This window comes from Akebia trifoliata, chromosome 8 (genome assembly GCF_017979445.1).
Source record: "Akebia trifoliata isolate Shusen 1 chromosome 8, ASM1797944v1, whole genome shotgun sequence".
Classification (NCBI taxonomy): domain Eukaryota; kingdom Viridiplantae; phylum Streptophyta; class Magnoliopsida; order Ranunculales; family Lardizabalaceae; genus Akebia; species Akebia trifoliata.
Window position 1 is genome coordinate 15,216,520 of NC_141382.1, and position 18,878 is coordinate 15,235,397.

At 33.8% G+C, this 18,878-nt stretch overlaps 1 protein-coding gene across 1 annotated transcript; it reads right to left on the minus strand.

The window, feature by feature from the left end:
- Positions 1–791: 791 nt before the first annotated feature.
- Positions 792–12,612, minus strand: DHNAT1 (Thioesterase superfamily protein). The gene is made up of 3 exons (XM_086449782.1): positions 12,383–12,612; positions 12,050–12,241; positions 792–1,063 (listed from the first exon to the last, which is right to left on the minus strand). The coding sequence occupies exons 1-3, from the start codon at positions 12,512–12,514 to the stop codon at positions 908–910; spliced, it is 480 nt and encodes a 159-aa protein (XP_086305908.1). The 5' UTR covers positions 12,515–12,612; the 3' UTR covers positions 792–907.
- Between the last annotated feature and the right edge of the window lie 6,266 nt (positions 12,613–18,878).

Sequence of the window (18,878 nt, forward strand, 5' to 3'; positions counted from 1 at the left end):
CGAGTAGGCGAAATATGTTTTGACCCTCTTCCTTTGCCCATCCTCTCCCCATGTTGTAGTGAGCTTGACGCATTGCTCAACCATGTAACATAATTTTTTTGATACCTCGTCACCGATGCACGAACCTGGGAAGTTGGAAAAAAAGAAAAGAAAAAGAGAGGCTTTGACTCCACTTATTACAGGCTATCAAAACATTGCTTTATTCCTTCTAAACTCCTGCTTTTGTCCCTGAAGGATGGCCTAGTGTCCCAAAAGTTATAGAAAGTGCTACTTGAGTAAAAGAAGAGAAACCAAACCACTTCTTTGTCTAAGGTGCTTTAAAAATGAGCAGCAACCCTCCTTAATAGAAAAAGAAGATACAATATGAGTACCCAAGATGAATTCTTTACAATTCCAACTATTTCTGTTTTATTAGGTGATTTTAAATATTTAATAGGAGTCGCAATAAACGGACTCGAAAAAAGCTACTCAAAATTCACTTGCTGATGTGGTTTGGTACACACATCCACGTTAGAGAGTCAGCTTATGATTAGTCATTTAGAATTAAAGGAAATCCCAGAGCTATTTATAATCGGTTTTAATACATAATCCACCATGTACTCTAGAGTCTAGACTCTTATACTGAATCTTCTCACATTTGAGTTCAATCTTGAGCAACCTTTCAACTCATCCCTTCTTGTTCTCCATCTAAAATTGTAATTTCATTCTTACAATTTCATGGGTAATCCATTTCATGGAACCGCCTTGCTTTTTTAAACAACAGACAATAAAAATAAATTAAAAACAAAGGCTTAGGCTATAAGTATAAGATTTCGAATTTTGGGTGATGTAACTGCTGTATGATCCATTTCATAGTTTCAAATGATAATTACAATGTAACTAACTAGTAACCATATCGATCGGACACTCATAACTTAGCGTACTTCTTGAGAGGATCGGCAGCATCCTTTGCATTCTCGGGAATGGGCATGTTGGATACAAGAGTGACCCTAGACGATGATATCATGATTCGATTCTCCTCTGGGGTCCCATGTCTCATCTTCCACAGTTTCACCTCCCACACCTTAACATAAAAACACATATCAGTCTAGTACATCCAAATTGGAAAAAAAAAAAAACCCAATTTTGTTCTTCCACTAAGATCATGGAAAGTGGGGAGAACAATGTCGGACCACCACGAGTATGGTGGGTGGTCATTCGCAAGGCTTAAGCCTCAAAGTTCCCCACCCAAACAGGCAGACTAATTAGTAGAGAATGTGTATTTGTTGCTCTTCGCAGTTTGGGTATGGGTCTCTTTTTTGGACCAAATATTAAACAGTTGGGGTCTAATGAAACATAAATGTCTAGAACACCATTTGGTGGACCTGGACCCAAAATCAGTAAGATTGGTGATTTCTAACCCTTTGTTTTTTTTTTTTTTTTTGATTCAGAACATGTTTATATAATGAACTTGAGAGCCACAGCTGATCCTATTTTTAAAGATTCCATGAAAAATAAATATTAAATACAAGGGGCTAGAAATAATCAATCAATTTTTTAATTTTTTTACATATCAGGCAGACCAAACATTCAGTTTTGAAAAAACAAAGGATATTAGAGGTCCTAATGAACCCAGAAAAAATGAAAGGCCTTAATGTCAGGACCAATACTAGGCCTAACCCAAGAATAGAAATAATGGGCTATCTGGTTAAATGGACCTAATTTATCTAACAATCACCCGGATCGAATACGCCCAACTATAGCAGGCCTAGGAAAGAAATTAGGTCCAGATCAATGGGCCAAATCATAAAGCCCAAGTATGACCTTATCAATACCGCCAAATGAAACATACAAGAACTTATTTAAGTTGATGGTTCTGAGTACGACTCACCAAGACAAGATGACTCCGTTTTTTTTTTTTTTTTTTTTATTTGTTCATAGTTTAGCATTTCTTTTGCTCCATGGGCGGCCTTTCCTCTATACATTTGGGTTGCAAGGGATGATCCCAACCTAATATGATTCAGCAATGTACAATTGGTTCAGTGGATGGGTCCATCTAACCATAAGGACTATTAACATATAACCTAAGGACACATGATAAGATGTATCTCCAAAATTCGTTCGACCATACAATAGTTTTCTTTTAATACCTAAAATACCCTTAGATGATTATCTTGGAGGTGTATTAAATATAAGGGTGTCAATGGATAGTCGAAAATTCAAATCCGATTCAAATTCGAAATTGAAAAATCGGATATTATCCGAAAATTTTGGATATCAAATTCGAATTTGGATAGTTGTATATATTTGAATCTTTATTGGATACGGATTCAAATATTAACATTTCAAATCCGATAATATCCTATTCAAAATAATATATATAATATATGTTATTTTATTTTATTTATTTTTTATATAAATAATATTATATATATATATATATATATATTATTTTACTTGATTTATTTATTATAAACATAATATAATATATAATAGATTTTGTTTTTAATAATGAAAAATAGTGTTTTTTTTAATTTACAAATTAGTGGAATTCTAATCGGATATTATCCGATATCCAATAGGATAATCGGATTTGAATTCGAATAAAATTTTAAAATATCTGTCGGTTTCAAATTCAAATTTAGATATCATATAAAAATTTTGGATTCGAATTCGGATATTACTGTATTTGAACCGATAAGCATCCCTTGACAGCCCTAATCAAATGTATCTTAACATGTGTCCTAAGGACCTACGTTAATAGGACTCGATTAAACTTTCCTTGAAATTTGGTGGTGTCTACTTGAATCGGTGGAGCCTTTAGGTGACGCATACAAATTAAAAAGGAGGTCTTATTAATCTCGACTCAGATTGAAAATCTGGCCGTGGTATCTACCTTGCTTAAAATAATGTTCCAACTTGAGGTCACTCAAAACAATTTACACGCTCATCTTGGTAATTGTCTTATCATTCATTGACTCACTGACCTAATCGACTTTAAAAAATGAGTCGTGATAACCTGACTACCCCACGTGGCACACTCAATCGATTCTCTTGACGTGACAAGCTTGGGAACCGTGGATATGTACACCTCGCGATACACGATTCCCTCGGGATACATGTTTTTATGGGAAAGTGCAAGTATGTATCTGAGGCATACAGATCTACAATTTCCAAACTTATCACTTCAAGAGATCGATTGAGTTGCCTCGTGCACTACATTAAAACTAAAAAATTCGACAGAAAATTTTGACGAGCGAAGGCCCACGAATTTTAGAAACTGAATTTTGACGGTGTAGGACCATCAAAATTCTTAATGTTCCTAGATTTGACGACATAGAGCTGTTGAATTTCTCCTATCCTTCATTAATTTGACAGTTTCGACCTATCAAAAAAAAAAAAAATTTACAATGAAAAATTCGATGATCTGTCGAATTTTATGAAATTTGATGACCTAAGACCATCAAATTTGGGTTTTTTTCACATTGTGGTGGGGTAGTTAGATTATCACAGTTCTTAAAAGATAATTAAAACAATAATGAAGGGTTACATAGTGGTATTCAACATGTGAGAACTAAGAAAAGATAGAAGTGATGCTACTTCATTCATCTTTCCGATGGATTTCATTTTAAAAAAGCATTATTAACACAACAATATTTATGTTAAAAAAAAAAGGGTTTAATGTAACTTCATCATATTATTTTGTATGTGAACACCTTTGTGAAGTTCATTTAGTGTTTTGATCAAACATTTATTAAGTATTGTAGACGCCCAAATTTAACCGGACCCTCGATGCAAAGTGCCCTAAAATCCATAAAAATGGGAATGGACCTTTAAGCCCAAACATTCAAAAATTCAATATCTCTTATCATTTTCTTTAAATAAATAACCCTACCACGTGGCCCATGGATCCAAACCTTCCTCACCACTCTACACTTCTAAACCCATCACCATAAATATTCAACCCCCTACCCATTACTATACCTAAGCCCAACCTACCACCTAAGCACATTGGATTCTCAACCTATTATCATAGTTATTCAACCCACTACTCATTATTATACCTAAGCCCAATCAATATACCCAAACCCAATTCTCAATCCAAGCCCAACATCACAACCAATCAACTAAGATCATTAAGGTGGGACAAATGCACCTCAACTCACCTTCATCAATCGACTACCTACCCCCATCACCTTTCTCTAAAATATTCATCTACCCACACATCAATCCATCACCCTCCTCTAACCTACCATCATCAATCCCTACAAACCTATCTTCACAAGTTAAACCCACACCCCTTTTCTCTAATCAAAGATTCATTCTGTCCAATCAACTTATCTAACACTCCATCTCTATAACTTTTTTGACACATGTTATCACTTCCTTCACCCTCCCAAAAATCTAATCAACTATCCTCTTACACAACCCATTCTTTTAACCAAAACCCACTCATCTCAGCTCACCAAACACTTAATCAATCAATCATCCTCCTATACTCTCATTCTCTCAACCAAATATCATTCATTATCCTTCACCTAACACTCAACTTAAATGGGTTGAAAGATCCAACTCATTTGACTCACAAATAACCCATTTAACCCCATTTACACAAATGCCCTTCCATCACCTTCAATTTACACACCCCCTCTCACAAATCCCAAACCATTCTACTCTTTTTCACCATTTCACCCCATTCTACCCATAAAAATAACCCCCAAAATTCTATAAAACCCTCATCATTCTCAATTCACACCACTTAATGAAAAATTTAAAAAAAAAATACAAAATTCCCTCTTAACACTACTCACTACTCACTCTCAATTTTCCCAACTTATCAACTAAACCTTCAATTATCAAAAGTCTAACCCCTTATCACATCAAAATCAAGACAAAGAATTCTTATAATTTAAAGAATCAAAGAAGATAAAGTCAAGATCAATGTAGGTTTTGGACAAAAACCTCATCTTTCTCTCCTCTTTACTTCTCATCTTCTACTTCTCCCCATTTTTTACACTTATGCACACACCACAAAAGGCTTGAGCCATTAAAGGGCCCTTTATTTTTTTTTCAATAAAGGTGCCCTCAATGGTTTGAACCAACATCGAAGTCCTTCACTTAAGGGCACATACCAGATCTTTCTGATCTTTTTTTTTTTTTTCAAAATGATTGAATCTGAGATTACCACCAACGGTGGAGGAGTAAGGTGCATAACACATTCCTTACTTTCTAATATAGATCCTCTTACTTAGATCTAAGACTGGACCAAATGAGCTCTATCTATACGAGAGTCACTAAACGTCAAAAAATTAATTTTTCAAAAAGATACATCACAAGTGACCATTCACACCTTTTTACAAAAAGAATGGTAGCGACTCTAAACTCAAAGTGGTTGAGATATTCGAAAACGAAAATCTCGTGTCCACAAGTATTTCACCAAACACCTTATATGTCACACCTTTCAAGACTTTGTTTGATAATGACAATAAAAGATAAACTCACTAATAGTACCAAATGCAAAGAAGATAAAAAATCACACAATACCCACAATATAAGATTTTAAATCGTTGGAACTCAATTTTACTATGAAGAAAATGGGACAAATTGATATAAGGAAATACCTCTATCACTTAACTTCACCTTCTTCTAAATCTCAATATTTCCAAATCTCTCACCTTTCCTTTCTTAGGTTTTTTCTCTTTCTCGACTCTCTTCTCTAAAAAAGACTTTGCCTTGAACTTAGATTTATTTTCAAAAAAAAAAAAAATCTCATCTTTTTAGAAGTATCACAAAGTGGGCTACCTACATAAGTTACAAATCCAATCAAATTATCTTGGACCGATTAAAAAATACACACATTTAAATCAGATCTAATTGATTTTAAATCATACTTCAACACAAATCTCTTTTTTGTCCAAATATGTGGACAATGAAAGCACCACCTCAATGAGTTGGCCTAGTACATGGGATCAAAATTATCCAAATTGAAAACTAAGAATTTCCACAAGTTTGGTAGGAGGAATTTAATTATTTTATAGTAAAAGATAATTAAGGGAGAAAAATTGAATAAAAAACATTATAAAATCAGATATGTGGACAATGAAGTCGCCACATCAATGAGTTGGTCAGTACATGCGACCAAAATTATCCATATTGAAAACTAAGAATTTCCACAAGTTTGGTGGGAGGAATTTCATTATTTTATATTGAAAGATAAGTAAGAGATAAAAAATGAATAAAAAACATCGTAGAATCAGAATTTTATTATTTTTATAAATTATTTTATCCACTATGTTCTCTCTTGTTTTAATTATCTTGGACGACCAAATAGAGATGCCCTAATGAGGTGGTTATTATATCGCATTCCCATTGTCACAGGTAATCTTGCTGAAGCAAGATGCTACGTCGTGATTTCTTTATTTTTTTAATTTTAATCGCTATCATCGATTCTCATACACATTTTTTATATTAACCCACCAAATTAATATATCAAATAAGAGAGGATTAGGATTAGGATTGGGATTGGGATAGGAATGACCAGAGAGCTAGATAACTTTCCATTTTCTTATCATGATTTCCCACCCAATCACGTACGTTTCCCTATCAACTCCAATTTGATTCTCCTTTTCCATCACTTTATTTGTTTTTATAAGCAAGCGAGTTAGTCGTAAGTAAGTGGAATTTTGAACCCATATGGAGGTCTCAACGCTCATAGATGACATTAAAGAACTTAGCTATTAGAACAATTTGACGAGTCTTCCATTTGATCATTGACTCTTCTTAAAAACATTAATTAATTAAAACCACCAACTTTCAATCTATGCACAAATCATTTTGCTTTTACTCTTTTAGGCCTTTTATAAAATATGCACATCCAGCTTATCCCTTGACTCCTAAAAATGACTCATGAAAAAAAAACACATGATCCCAATCCTTTAAATGCAAAATCTAATGGTTGAGATTTATCATCGGGATAAGTATATCTCCAAGATTTGTGTTATCAAGATACTCATAAATCTCAACCATTGGATTTTGTATTTAAAGGGTTGGGATCATGTGATTTTTTCATGAGTCATTCTTAAGAATCGACGGATCCCAATCCGCTAGTAAATAGGAAAAAATATAACTTGTGTTTATTACAATGATGTTTCCTATCAAGATTTTATTTATTTCAGTACTCAATGGCCTTGTTAGAGATTTACAATATCTTAACTTTAACAGAGATGATGATTTTCGGGTTTTCAAATCTTTATAAACCTCGCAAATTGCTTACAAGACCGTCGAGTGTTGAGTTAAACTAAATCTTGAAAACAAACATCACTCTATTAAAACAGTTATATTTCTATTTATCTGCTAATAACTTAAACATAGAATATGTATACTGTTTTATAAAAGAATTTTGAAAAAATGACGTGACTTTTGCCGAACACCCCTAACGCATCTTTCTCTCTCTTGTCCATAGTGGAAAAACAAAAAGCTTTGTAATCTAATCACTTTGTGACAGTTAAATCATGATCCGATGCAATGGAGTTGTAGATGACCAAATTATATGAAGTTCAAAAAAAAAAGAAATTAAAAATATAGTTATTTTTCACCGTTGAATGTTTTTTTTATTTTTTTATTTGGGTACTCATTGACCATCCATTTTCAACACCTTAGATCAAAATTGAAAAATAATATATTTTTTTAATATGAATATTTTCATGAAATCTAAATGGTTGTATTGTTGGATTGTCAATGTGATAATCAATGTGGGCCCAACGACCCTTTTTAAGATTTGAAATCTTAAAAAATAAATGGGTAGCTGGCAAGAGAGAAGTTCTCTCTCTCTCTCTCTCTCTCTTGTTGATGTCATTTGTGTTGTGCCGCATGTCAAACATATGTTGGGCTATGAGCAGCGTGTCAGAATGCGTCAAGCGTAAGCACCAAAATAACATCAACTTATAAGCCATCTTTATAAAAAGATGCTAAAAAGGCATTTTGGGTATCAAAACACAAAGTTTACCATTTTGGTAAAATAACTTATTTTAAAAAAAATTACCAAAATGGTAAGTTACCATTTTGGTATTTTTTCAATTTTCCTGAAAGTTTTGATAATTTTCTCTAAATCTAACCCAGCTGAATTTCCCAATTTGGCTAAGGAAACAAGTTTTCCACAAACCCCTTATCTCGCTTGTGTAAGATATGCATCACATTATGATGCATGAGATACATTGTATCATTGTCAATGTATCTCATAATAAAAAGAAGGTTGAGGTGGTGATTGAGAATAAAATATTTAGTAACATCTATTAGGAAATTCTAAATTAGGAATTATAGATAATTAGTATATCTATATTAGGTTAGTTTCTTATATCTTGGTTGATGTCATTTCTATAAATACCCTAATAGGGTTCATGTAATATTCATCCAAGAATTCTCTATAAATTCAATTTTCTTCATGGTATCAGAGTTCAAGCTCCATTGAGCACATAGATCTTGGTTAGTCGTTCTTCGACGATGGCGTCACCACCATCATGACATTATTGTCGAACATATATTCTTTTTTTTTTTCCCCTTTTACTATTGTTCTATTTTCTTCAATAAAAAATCACACCTCTTTCTATAACTTTACGAATCTCTTATATCGAAACATTCATCTCTTACGATCACATATTTTTTTTTTATTTAAAATCTCAGATAAGAGTTATTTTATTTAAATCATATAATCCTTCTTTATATACTTGTAGACACCCAAATTTGATCGGGCCCTCGATGCAAAGTGCCCAAAATTTACCAAATTTTGAATAGACTTCAAAGCCCAAACCTTCACAAAATTTCCTTTCTTTCAATAAATGGCCCAAAGCCCTTCCCACATGACCCATGGACCCAAAAACCCACCTCACTACTCTACACTTCTCAACCTATCCCAACCCAAATTCAATTCAACTCAACCCAACACTATCCTACCCAAGACCAATTATTCTACTCAAATCCAAGCTCATTGACTTCTCAACCCAACACCATACCCATCCAACCCGCTACTCAACCATCTTATCCAAGCCCAACATCATAACCAATCAATTAAGATCATCAAGGTGGGACACATGTCACCACCTCAACTCACCTTCCTCATCCAACAACCTACTCCCAACACTTTCTCTTTAAAAAATTACATCAATCCATCACCCTCCTCTAACCTACCATTAGCATTCCTTACAAACCTATTCTCACAAGCTAAACCCACACCCTCTCTCTAATCAAACACTCATTCTCTCCAATCAACTCATCTAACACTCCATCTCCACACTCTTTTGACATATGTCACCACCTCCTCTACCTTTCTAAAAATCTAATTAATTATCCTATTATACAACTCATTCTTTTAATTAAAATTCACTCTCCTCCACTCACCAAAGACTCAATCAATCAACCACCATCTTATATCATCATTCTTTCAATCAAATATCACTCATTTCATTCCACATAATACTCAACCCAAATGGGTTGAAAGATCCAACCCATTTGGGTTACAAATAACCCTCCTTACACAAATGCCCTTTCTATCATCCTCAATTTATACATCCCCTCTCAAAAATCTTAAACCATTGTTCTCTTTTTCACCATTTCACCCCAACACACCCTTAAAATAACCTTTAAGCTCCTATAAAACCCACATCACTCTCAACTCACACCACTTAATGAAAAATTAAAAAAAATACTCTCTCAAATTACAACTTTCTTCATTCTCAACTCACCTCACTACTCTCAACTCTCAACTCTTTCTTAAGCAAGTAAAAAAAAGTCAAGGAAGCATTTCTTTTGAAGGTAAAAAAGAGTCAATCTAATAACAAAGTGAGTCTTAGACAAAAAAAAAAAGAAATAAGCACCCCCTTCTCTCCCCTCCAACTTTCTTTCTTCTACTTCTCCCATTTCTCTACACTTGTGCACACACCAAAATGACTTGAATCATCAAGGGGCCCCTTTTTCAATAAGAGTGCTCTTAATGGTTTGAACCAATATCGAAGTCCCTCACTCGAGGGCATATATCGGATCTTTCTGATTCTTTTCATTTCACTTTTAGTTTCAAAAAAGGATTGAATCCGAGGTTACCACCAACGGTAGAGGGAGTAAGGTGCTTAACACCTTCCCTACTCCCTAATATGGACCCCTTTACCTAGAATCAAAAGTTGGACCGATGTACCTTATACGTACGAGAGTCACTAGATGCCAAAAAAGAAATTTTCAAAAAATATATCATGGGTGACCATTCACACCATTTCGTAAAAAGAACGGTGGCGACTCCAAAATCTCAAGTGGGAAAGATATTCAGAAACGAAGAATCTCGTATCCACAATACTCTTAGGAGATATCATGACATATCTAGTCTCGTAAGTCACCGGCTTTCACAGACTCAAAAAAAAAAAAAAAGAATGGGATGCAACAGTGATGAACTTTACAGACAGACGGTGACCACCAAGAAGTACAATTGGATTTTAGGTGATCTAATAGTATATTAATTGATGAAATCGAGAGCATTCATTCAAAAAAATAAATTGCATATTCTTTCTTCAAAAGACCATGCAATTGCAGGAGGATGCAAGAGATGCATCATATTATGATGCATGAGATGCATTGTGTTATTGTCGATGTATTTCATAATAGAAGGAATGTTGAGGTGGTGATTGAGAATAAAATATTTAGTAATATGTATTAGGATATTCTAAATTAAGAATTATAGATAATTAGTATATTTATATTACGTTAGTTTTTTTATATCTTAGTTGATGTAATCTCTATAAATACCCTAATAGGGTTCATCTAATATTCATCCAAAAATTCTCAGTAAATTCAGTTTTCTTCATGGTATCTGAGCTCAAGCACCACTGAGCATATCGATCATGGTGAGTCATTCTACGACATGGTGTCACCATTATCGTGACATCGCTAGACATAAATTCTTTTTTTTTTCTCTTTACCATTGTTTTATTTTCTTCAATAAAAATCACACCTCCTTCTATATCTCTACAAATCTCATATATCGAAGCATTCATCTCTTACGATCTCAGTTTTTTTTTTGTTATCTAAACTCTCTCCAACGAGAGTTATTTTATTTAAAGCACATAATCTTTTTTTATATGCTCTTTGGAGAGGTCATGACAGGTCTACTCTCGTAAGCCATCGGCTCCGCAAGTAGTATTCATCCAAGAATTCTCAATAAATTCAATTTTCTTCATAGTATCAGAGCTCAAGCTCCACTGAGCACATCAATCTTGGTGAATCATTCTTCGACGATGGTGTCACTGCCATCGTGATGTCATCACCGGACATAAATTCTTTTTTTTTTCCCTTCACTATTGTTTTATTTTCTTCAATAAAAATCACACCTCCTTCTATATCTTTACAAATATCTTATATCAAAACAGTCATCTCTTACAATCTCATTTTTTTTATTTGTTATTTAAAATCTCTCCAACGAAAGTTATTTTATTTAAATCACATAATCATTATTTATATATTCTTGGAAGACCTCATGATAGATATAGTCTCATAAGAGCCAACTCTGCATTCAAACTAAAGAAAACTCAATTTATTGAGGATTCTTGGATGAATATTACATGAACCTTATTTCGATATTTATTAAGATTACATCAACTAAGATATAAAAAACTAACATAGTATATAATTCCTAATTTAAATATCCTAATCGGTATTACTAAATATTTTATTCTCAATCACCACCTCAACCTTCCTCTTATCATGAGATATATTGATAATGATACAATGTATCCCATGCATCATGATACGATGAATCTTTTACATCCTCTCACAATTGCATGATCTTTTGTAAAAAGAGTATGCAATTGATTTTTTTGAATGAATATTCTTGATCTCATAAATTGATATATTATTAGATCGTCCAAAATTCAATCGTACTTTTTGGTGGTCATCATCTATTTGTAAAATTCATCATCGTCGCATTCCACTATTTTTTTTTTAGTCTGTCGGAGCCAGTGACTCTGTCCGGACAGGGTCAAAATGTTTAAATCGGTCAAAATAAAAACTAAAACCATAAGAAGAGTGACGTCACCTGAATGGTTTTGCCCACATTGACAGGTGTCGCATCGGCTAGCACTAAATCGCCGAGTTCAGCGCTCTTGAGGTGGTTGATACTGAGTTGAATTCCAGCGACTCGCTTGAATCCGGATGCCATATGAGCTCCCATGCTTGCTAGTGACTCAGCGATTAGGGCTGATACCCCTCCATTTAATACTCTGAACCTCTGATACCCTCCCCCCAATTCATTCAGAAAATCTCAATCTCAATTCTCAATTGAGGTTCACTGATAGAAATTTCTCAAAAACACAGAGACACACACATACACAGAGAGAGAGAGAGAGAGAGAGAGAGAGAGATTATGTACCTGGCAACAAGTCTCGTTCACAGTAAGGCGACCAGAGACTCTGAGAGGTGATACCTCTTCTATCTCGAAACCTATAGCATGGAGAATTGGAGCCAGAGACTTTGTCTTCGATGGCGGCGATTCAGTCTCCATTGATTCTAATCTTCCCTTCTTCAGTTCTTCACCATAAATTCAAAGTTGTGTGAGAGATAGGAGAGATTCTTTTCAGTAAGACTGCTTAACGGCCACTTGTAGTTGATGCAATTGGGTAAGTATACCAACCAATTTTTTGGGTTTGTAATTACGATATTACCTTTGTGCTTTTTTACTATATACCATTTATGTCCATTGAAAGATCACTACAGTGCCGTAATTTTCTAAAAGTTGAGGGAGGTGATTGCAATTTTTGGAAGTTGGGACAGGTCTTTATAATCAAGAAAAAACTAAGGAGGTCTTTGTAATTAATAAAAATTTAAGGTGGTGTTTGTACTTTTCCAAAAGTTGAGGGTTGTGTTTATTTTTAAAAAGTTGAAGGATTTTATTTTATTTTTTTAGTTTAGAAAAAAAGTTGAGGTTGGTAATTGTAGTTTTGCAAAACTTGAGTTATGTGTTTGTGATTAGGAAAAGTTGAGGGAGTACTTATAATTTTGATTATAATTTTTGAATATTTGAGGGAGTCTTTGTAATTTTGTTAAAATTGTGGGTTATACTTATAATTTTGAAAAAAAATTAGAGTTTTCTTAATTAAGAAAAACTTGAGAGAATATTTGTAATTTTATAAAAATTGAGTGAGGTGCTTGTAATTTTGTAAAGGAAAATGCTGAATTGTCGCACAGTATTCAACACTGTTGATGTGGGGGTGCAGAGAGAATCGTAAATTTCTTTACTTGTATCTCGAGGAAAGAAATCTATGATTATTTATGCACTATCATGTCAACATAATGTTGAATATAGTGTTGAACGAAGATAATACAATACAAAATGACTCTTTTATAAAAGTTGTTGGAGGTTTGTAAAAAAAGTCATACTGGAGCAATCTGAAGTTGGAATCTCATATCACATTTATGACGTGAAAGTAGATAGAAATCATAAATACTTTTTCACTCATATCTCGATGAAAAGTATTTATGGTTACTATTTACTTTCACACCAAGGAATGCGATATGAGATTTTAGCCTGAGGTTACTTGTAAAATTTAAGAGAGGTATTTGTGATAAAAAAAAAAAAATTTGAGGAGATGTTTGTAATTACGAAAGATACTTTCTTCTCGATTTTTTCACTGTTTGCTATTTATTCCCTTAATATCAGCACAGTTGTCGTAGTCAAAGCATTAAAGGATATGGGTGATATGCCGATATGGCCATGTTACGCACTTTCATGAAAATTGTGAATGTCAGTTTCAAGTTCAATTTATAGAAAATAGATACGAACAAGGTGGAAGGTGGACCACTTAATAGTGATTGGCTGGAAGGCACAAGGGAAAATTACTTAATGGACCTGATGGAAGGAGGATAATCCACTGCGCTCAACACGTCAGCACAGTGTTGAGAAAATCATTATTTTCTTATTGTATCTCGAGGAAAAATATATATGACGTGGAAGTATTGAGAGAACCATTGTTTTTTCTCTCAACACTACTATGTCAGATTGTTGTTCAGTGTAGTGTCTAAGGAAGTCAGTCTAGAACACCTCTTTCTTTTAAGACAGTCAATAAGATTATCTACTTAAAGTCGTGATTGATGTTAGAAAGTTGGAACTAAAAGTAAGAAGTAATGGCTGAAAATTTTATTTTTGGAAGAAAGTAGTTTTTAAAAAATAAAAAAGATAATTTTCTTTTGATTTATAAAAAATATTAAGATTTTTTTTACAGGTTTTTATTTTTATTTTTTATAATAATCTTTTGAAATGGATCTAAACAAGTGTTTTAACTTTTGAACTTTGAAGAGTACAAAAGGTTACTTTTTAACAATCTCTCACTTACTTTTAGATCAGTGAAATTGACTATTCTAGTCATTCATCTCAACACTTGAACATTCAATTGTGATCACCTATTTAAATAGTCAATTTCAATGATAATAACGATTAATCTCAATAATTTAAATCATGGACTAAGTTTTGAATTTAACATTTATTAGGGTAAGGTGGGCAATAAGAAAGATTTTACTAATTGGATTGTTAAGTTATTGACCAAAAGTCAATATGCATTTATAAATAAATCTTTGCAGCAAAGTCTTTAAAGTACTACTTCTTGTATATATAACCCTATTTCTACACTAACCATCCTTTCACATCCCAAACAACTAAATTATAAGAAAAGGAGTAAAAGAGTACGATAATAAAGTTAGAAGGGTATTATAGAAAAAATAGGTGAAAAAAGAAAAATAAAATAAAATTGAAAATGTATTATTGAAAAGGGATAAAAGAGAAAAAATAATAAAATTAAAGAGATATTCTTTAAAAGAGAAAGAGAGAAAATGAGCTTAAAGTTAAATTTATTCTTCAAGATGCATGTGAATATGATTATATTGGAGGAAAATAACCGTTGTGTTTTATTACATAGATGATGCATGTTCCCTTTATCATAGAACTATTCCTTAGATTTGTTCCTTGATTTTCGTTAGGATTGATGTCCTAATTATTTATGAAACTGTTTGACAAATCCAACATCCTTGATGTGGTTGAGAGGTTGGAATGTTCCTTGGGCATTCCTGTTTGATATTTCTCCCACATGATTGTTATAATTGGCAACAGTCAAATTGTTTCTAGAATATTGGTTTATCAAACAATTTTGGGACGAATTTGCATTGAAGTGTTGGCTTTCGTAGAAATTTATGTGACCCCGTTGTGCTAGTGAACTTCATCTCTCTCAAATGAATTAAGTATGCAGTTGATCTTTTGGAGCAAGCTCAAATATTGTAGTAATGTAAATCCATCACAGCAAATATGGCTAAAAAAGAAGCGCACGCACGCGCACGCTCACACACCCACACACTTGTGTGCAAATTGGTATGATGGTTCACCTCATCCCCTGCCTCTTCCTCTTTTGTTTCTTCGGCCTATCTTGGTCGAGTTGGAATAAAAAGAAAAAGAAAGAAATTAAGTGAGTAAGCTGAATTAAAGGGAGTAAGAAAATTATAGAGTAAAATTTGTCTGCTTTGAGGGAAAAACCTTCCTTCAGAGTTATAATGAGAACAAACTTCTGATTGCTTTATTCCATTCTTGACTTACATATGTATAGGATTCTTTACAATGTTAAAATCACAAAGAAATAGGAGAGTCTTTAGTAACATTAAAAAACTACTTGCTACAAAATAGCAATAAACTAGATAACAACTATCCTAATGGATAAGGCTAAACAACCTACATTCATGTATCCCAATAGCCACCACCATATATTTCTCTAACTCTACCTAACATTTTTATTTGAAGCAAAGGACACGTGGAACCCAACAACTTATCAAAAGGCACATAACACACACACACACACACACACACACACACACACACACACACACACACACATATATATATATATATATAGGGGGGCGTTCAATGGCCAACTTTTTAGCAAAACATTTTTCAAAACATGAGTTAGAGGTTTTGGAATGGGCTGATTTTTGGTGAGGATGATCTCTACGGTGAGGAGATCATCATCACCAAAAATCAGCTCATTCCAAAAATTCTAATCCCATAAAAAACAGTTTACAAAAAATGGACGGTCCACGATTTTTCAGCTTGTAAACATAGGTTAGAAGTTTTGGAATGGGCTGATTTTTGGTGAGGATGATCTCCTCACCGTAGAGATCATCCTCACCAAAAATCAGCCCATTCCAAAACTTCTAACTCATGTTTTGAAAAATGTTTTGCCAAAAAGTTTGCCATTGAACACTACCTATATATATATATATATGGGGACGGTTCAGCAGCCCTAAAGTTTGCCAAGTTTGGTGCCAAACATTTTTCAAAATATGGGTTAGAAGCTTTGGAATGAGCTGATTTTTTGTGAGGACGATCTCTATGATGAGGAGATCATCATCACCAAAAATCAGCCTATTCCAAAACTTCCAACCCCATCAAAAGTGATTTACAAAAATTGGATGGTCCACGATTCTTCAACTTGTAAACTAGGGTTAGAAGTTTCAAAATGAGCTGATTTTTTGTGAGGATGATCTCTTTACCATAGAGATCATCCTCACAAAAAATCAGCATATTCCAAAACTTCAAACCCCATCAAAAGTGATTTACAAAAAATGTTTGGCACCAAACTTGGCAAACTTTAGGGCTGCCGAACCGCTCCCTATATATATATATATAACCCAGTTTCTTGCCAAGATTTAACGATCATCAGATCTGGTTGAAACCAATCGTTGAGATATGTTTTACGGTTTTAAACGAAAAACGTAACGTAATTACGTTACGCCCCCTGTAAAACTTATTATTCTGTTACAAATCCCTCTTTTTACATATCCCTTTTTTATCTCTGTTGAACAAGTTACAGAACATCTGTAACCTAAACTCTTTCTCTTTCTATCTCTCTCTCTAGTTACAGCTCGAATGACCCTTCTTATCTCTCCCCCCTCTCTCTCTAAAGCTTTAGTTCGAACGACTTTCAGATCTCGCCATCGTCTGTTCAAACGATTCTCGCCATCGTCGTCTTCACATACTCTTGTCATTACCATCCCCGTTGCACTCTCACCATTCTCAAGTTCAAACGATTCTTATGTATTTCTTTTGCTCTCGATTCTTAGGAAAATAATTGGGGTTTTTTTTTTGTTGGTTGTAGTTGATGAAATTCTTATCAATTGGACCATTTTCAATCCACACTTGAGATGAAGTAGATTGGTCAAATTCCAGTATGAAGTTATATATGTTGGTGGTTTCTTGAACTCCAAAATATCTTTGATTTTCATCCTTTGACATTGCAATAGCAGATCTGAGCACATTGTAAATGGTCTATACACATACATATTGCTCAGTTACTGAACTCTACAGTGCCTTTGTAAAGTTTGTTTTAACTTGCAACAATTAACAATTGGCTCATTCAGAATCATTTGGAAAAATAAATATGGTCTGTACACATACACAAAAGTGAAATTGGAGTTGTAGTGACCCGCCAAACGCTAACACAAATCCTAAGGTCGCCTCGAGGCACTAGGTAGCACCTCGAAATTTCGGCATGGTCTCCTCTGTTTATGTTAGCGTTTCACGGAGCTCAAACTTGATAAACCAAATCCAAACAATCCTGTATAAAGCAACATATCCACAATGAATAAGAAATGGAAGACATAAGATTTTATGAACAATAAAAAGTAAGGTCAGACTTACGCAAAAAGAAATAAAATATACAGGATTACAAAATTTTTCTCACTCTAACATAGACCTAGCACTCGACCCTAAAAACATAGACCTCTCCTAGGACGAACAGACTCCTAGTAGAAGTAGTCATGATGTTTACCGGATAACGGACTCTGATCGTCGATCTGACCGACTAGATGTTTATCAGCTAATAGCTCAACACCCGCTGCACCAACTGTAGACTCTGCAACTAAAAAAAATAGAAGGAAAGGGTGAGTAACAATGGTTACTCAGTAGGTCCACAAACAATTCTTACTAATAACTTAACTTAACGTGATCGAATAATCATACTACATCATTTCAAAATATGTAAGTTTTACAATTGAAACTATGATTAACTGGTACATATAGCCAGGGATGAGCAACTAAACAGTTTAAAAGTCATGCATAGCATCAATCATCCATACTTATTGTATATTTTTTATTTTATGCAAATACAGTTGACAACATTGAAATAATAGACTTGCTTTTCAGTTTATAATTCGAAATATCACAATAGATACATAGTACAAGTGGTGGAGTAATGGAATTTGAACATTGGGATTCACGATTGGATCGCTTCCAGTCGAAACATGATGTTCCAACATATATCTGGCTTTTAGTTTCTGATTTTGTGGCCAGTCATTGCGCTTACTACACTGGTGACCATTTATTCGACTCAGGCGGGCTGTTTGACGTGACCGTAAGCAATGGGTCTCTTTTCGATGTGTCAGAACGTTCGACTACTACTAGATTGTTAGTGATCACTGACCAATCATCTTCGTCTATGCCTATCAGGCGTGCATATGATTTCCAAAATGACACTCCACTCGTATACGACCACCTTTACAATACACGTTCACTGGTAAAGATAAGAAATGAATGGACCCGAATTTTAGTTGTGACTCAACTCTCATACGCGTCCCATACCACGTATAAGCTTGGTGGTTCCTATCGTACATCCCAGGATAGTGCACCCCTCCGGATAATGTGACACACTATCCCTTCAGGCATTCACAAACTCTTTAATAACTCACAAAATAACTACTTATATATATATATATATATATATATATATATATATATATATATATATATATGATTTTTCATTTAAAACAAAAGAAAAATTAATAGAACAGGTTGAAAATGGATATTCAGTTCCTTCCATGCAACTGTGGTTATC

Coding starts and splice junctions, on each gene's coding strand:
- DHNAT1 (XM_086449782.1), bottom strand. CDS start 12,514: ATGGAGACTGAATCGCCGCCATCGAAGACAAAGTCTCTGGCTCCAATT. Junction 12,242..12,382: donor TGAACGAGACTTGTTGCCAG/GTACATAATCTC, acceptor GGAGGGTATCAG/AGGTTCAGAGTATTAAATGG. Junction 1,064..12,049: donor ATGTGGGCAAAACCATTCAG/GTGACGTCACTC, acceptor TTTTATGTTAAG/GTGTGGGAGGTGAAACTGTG.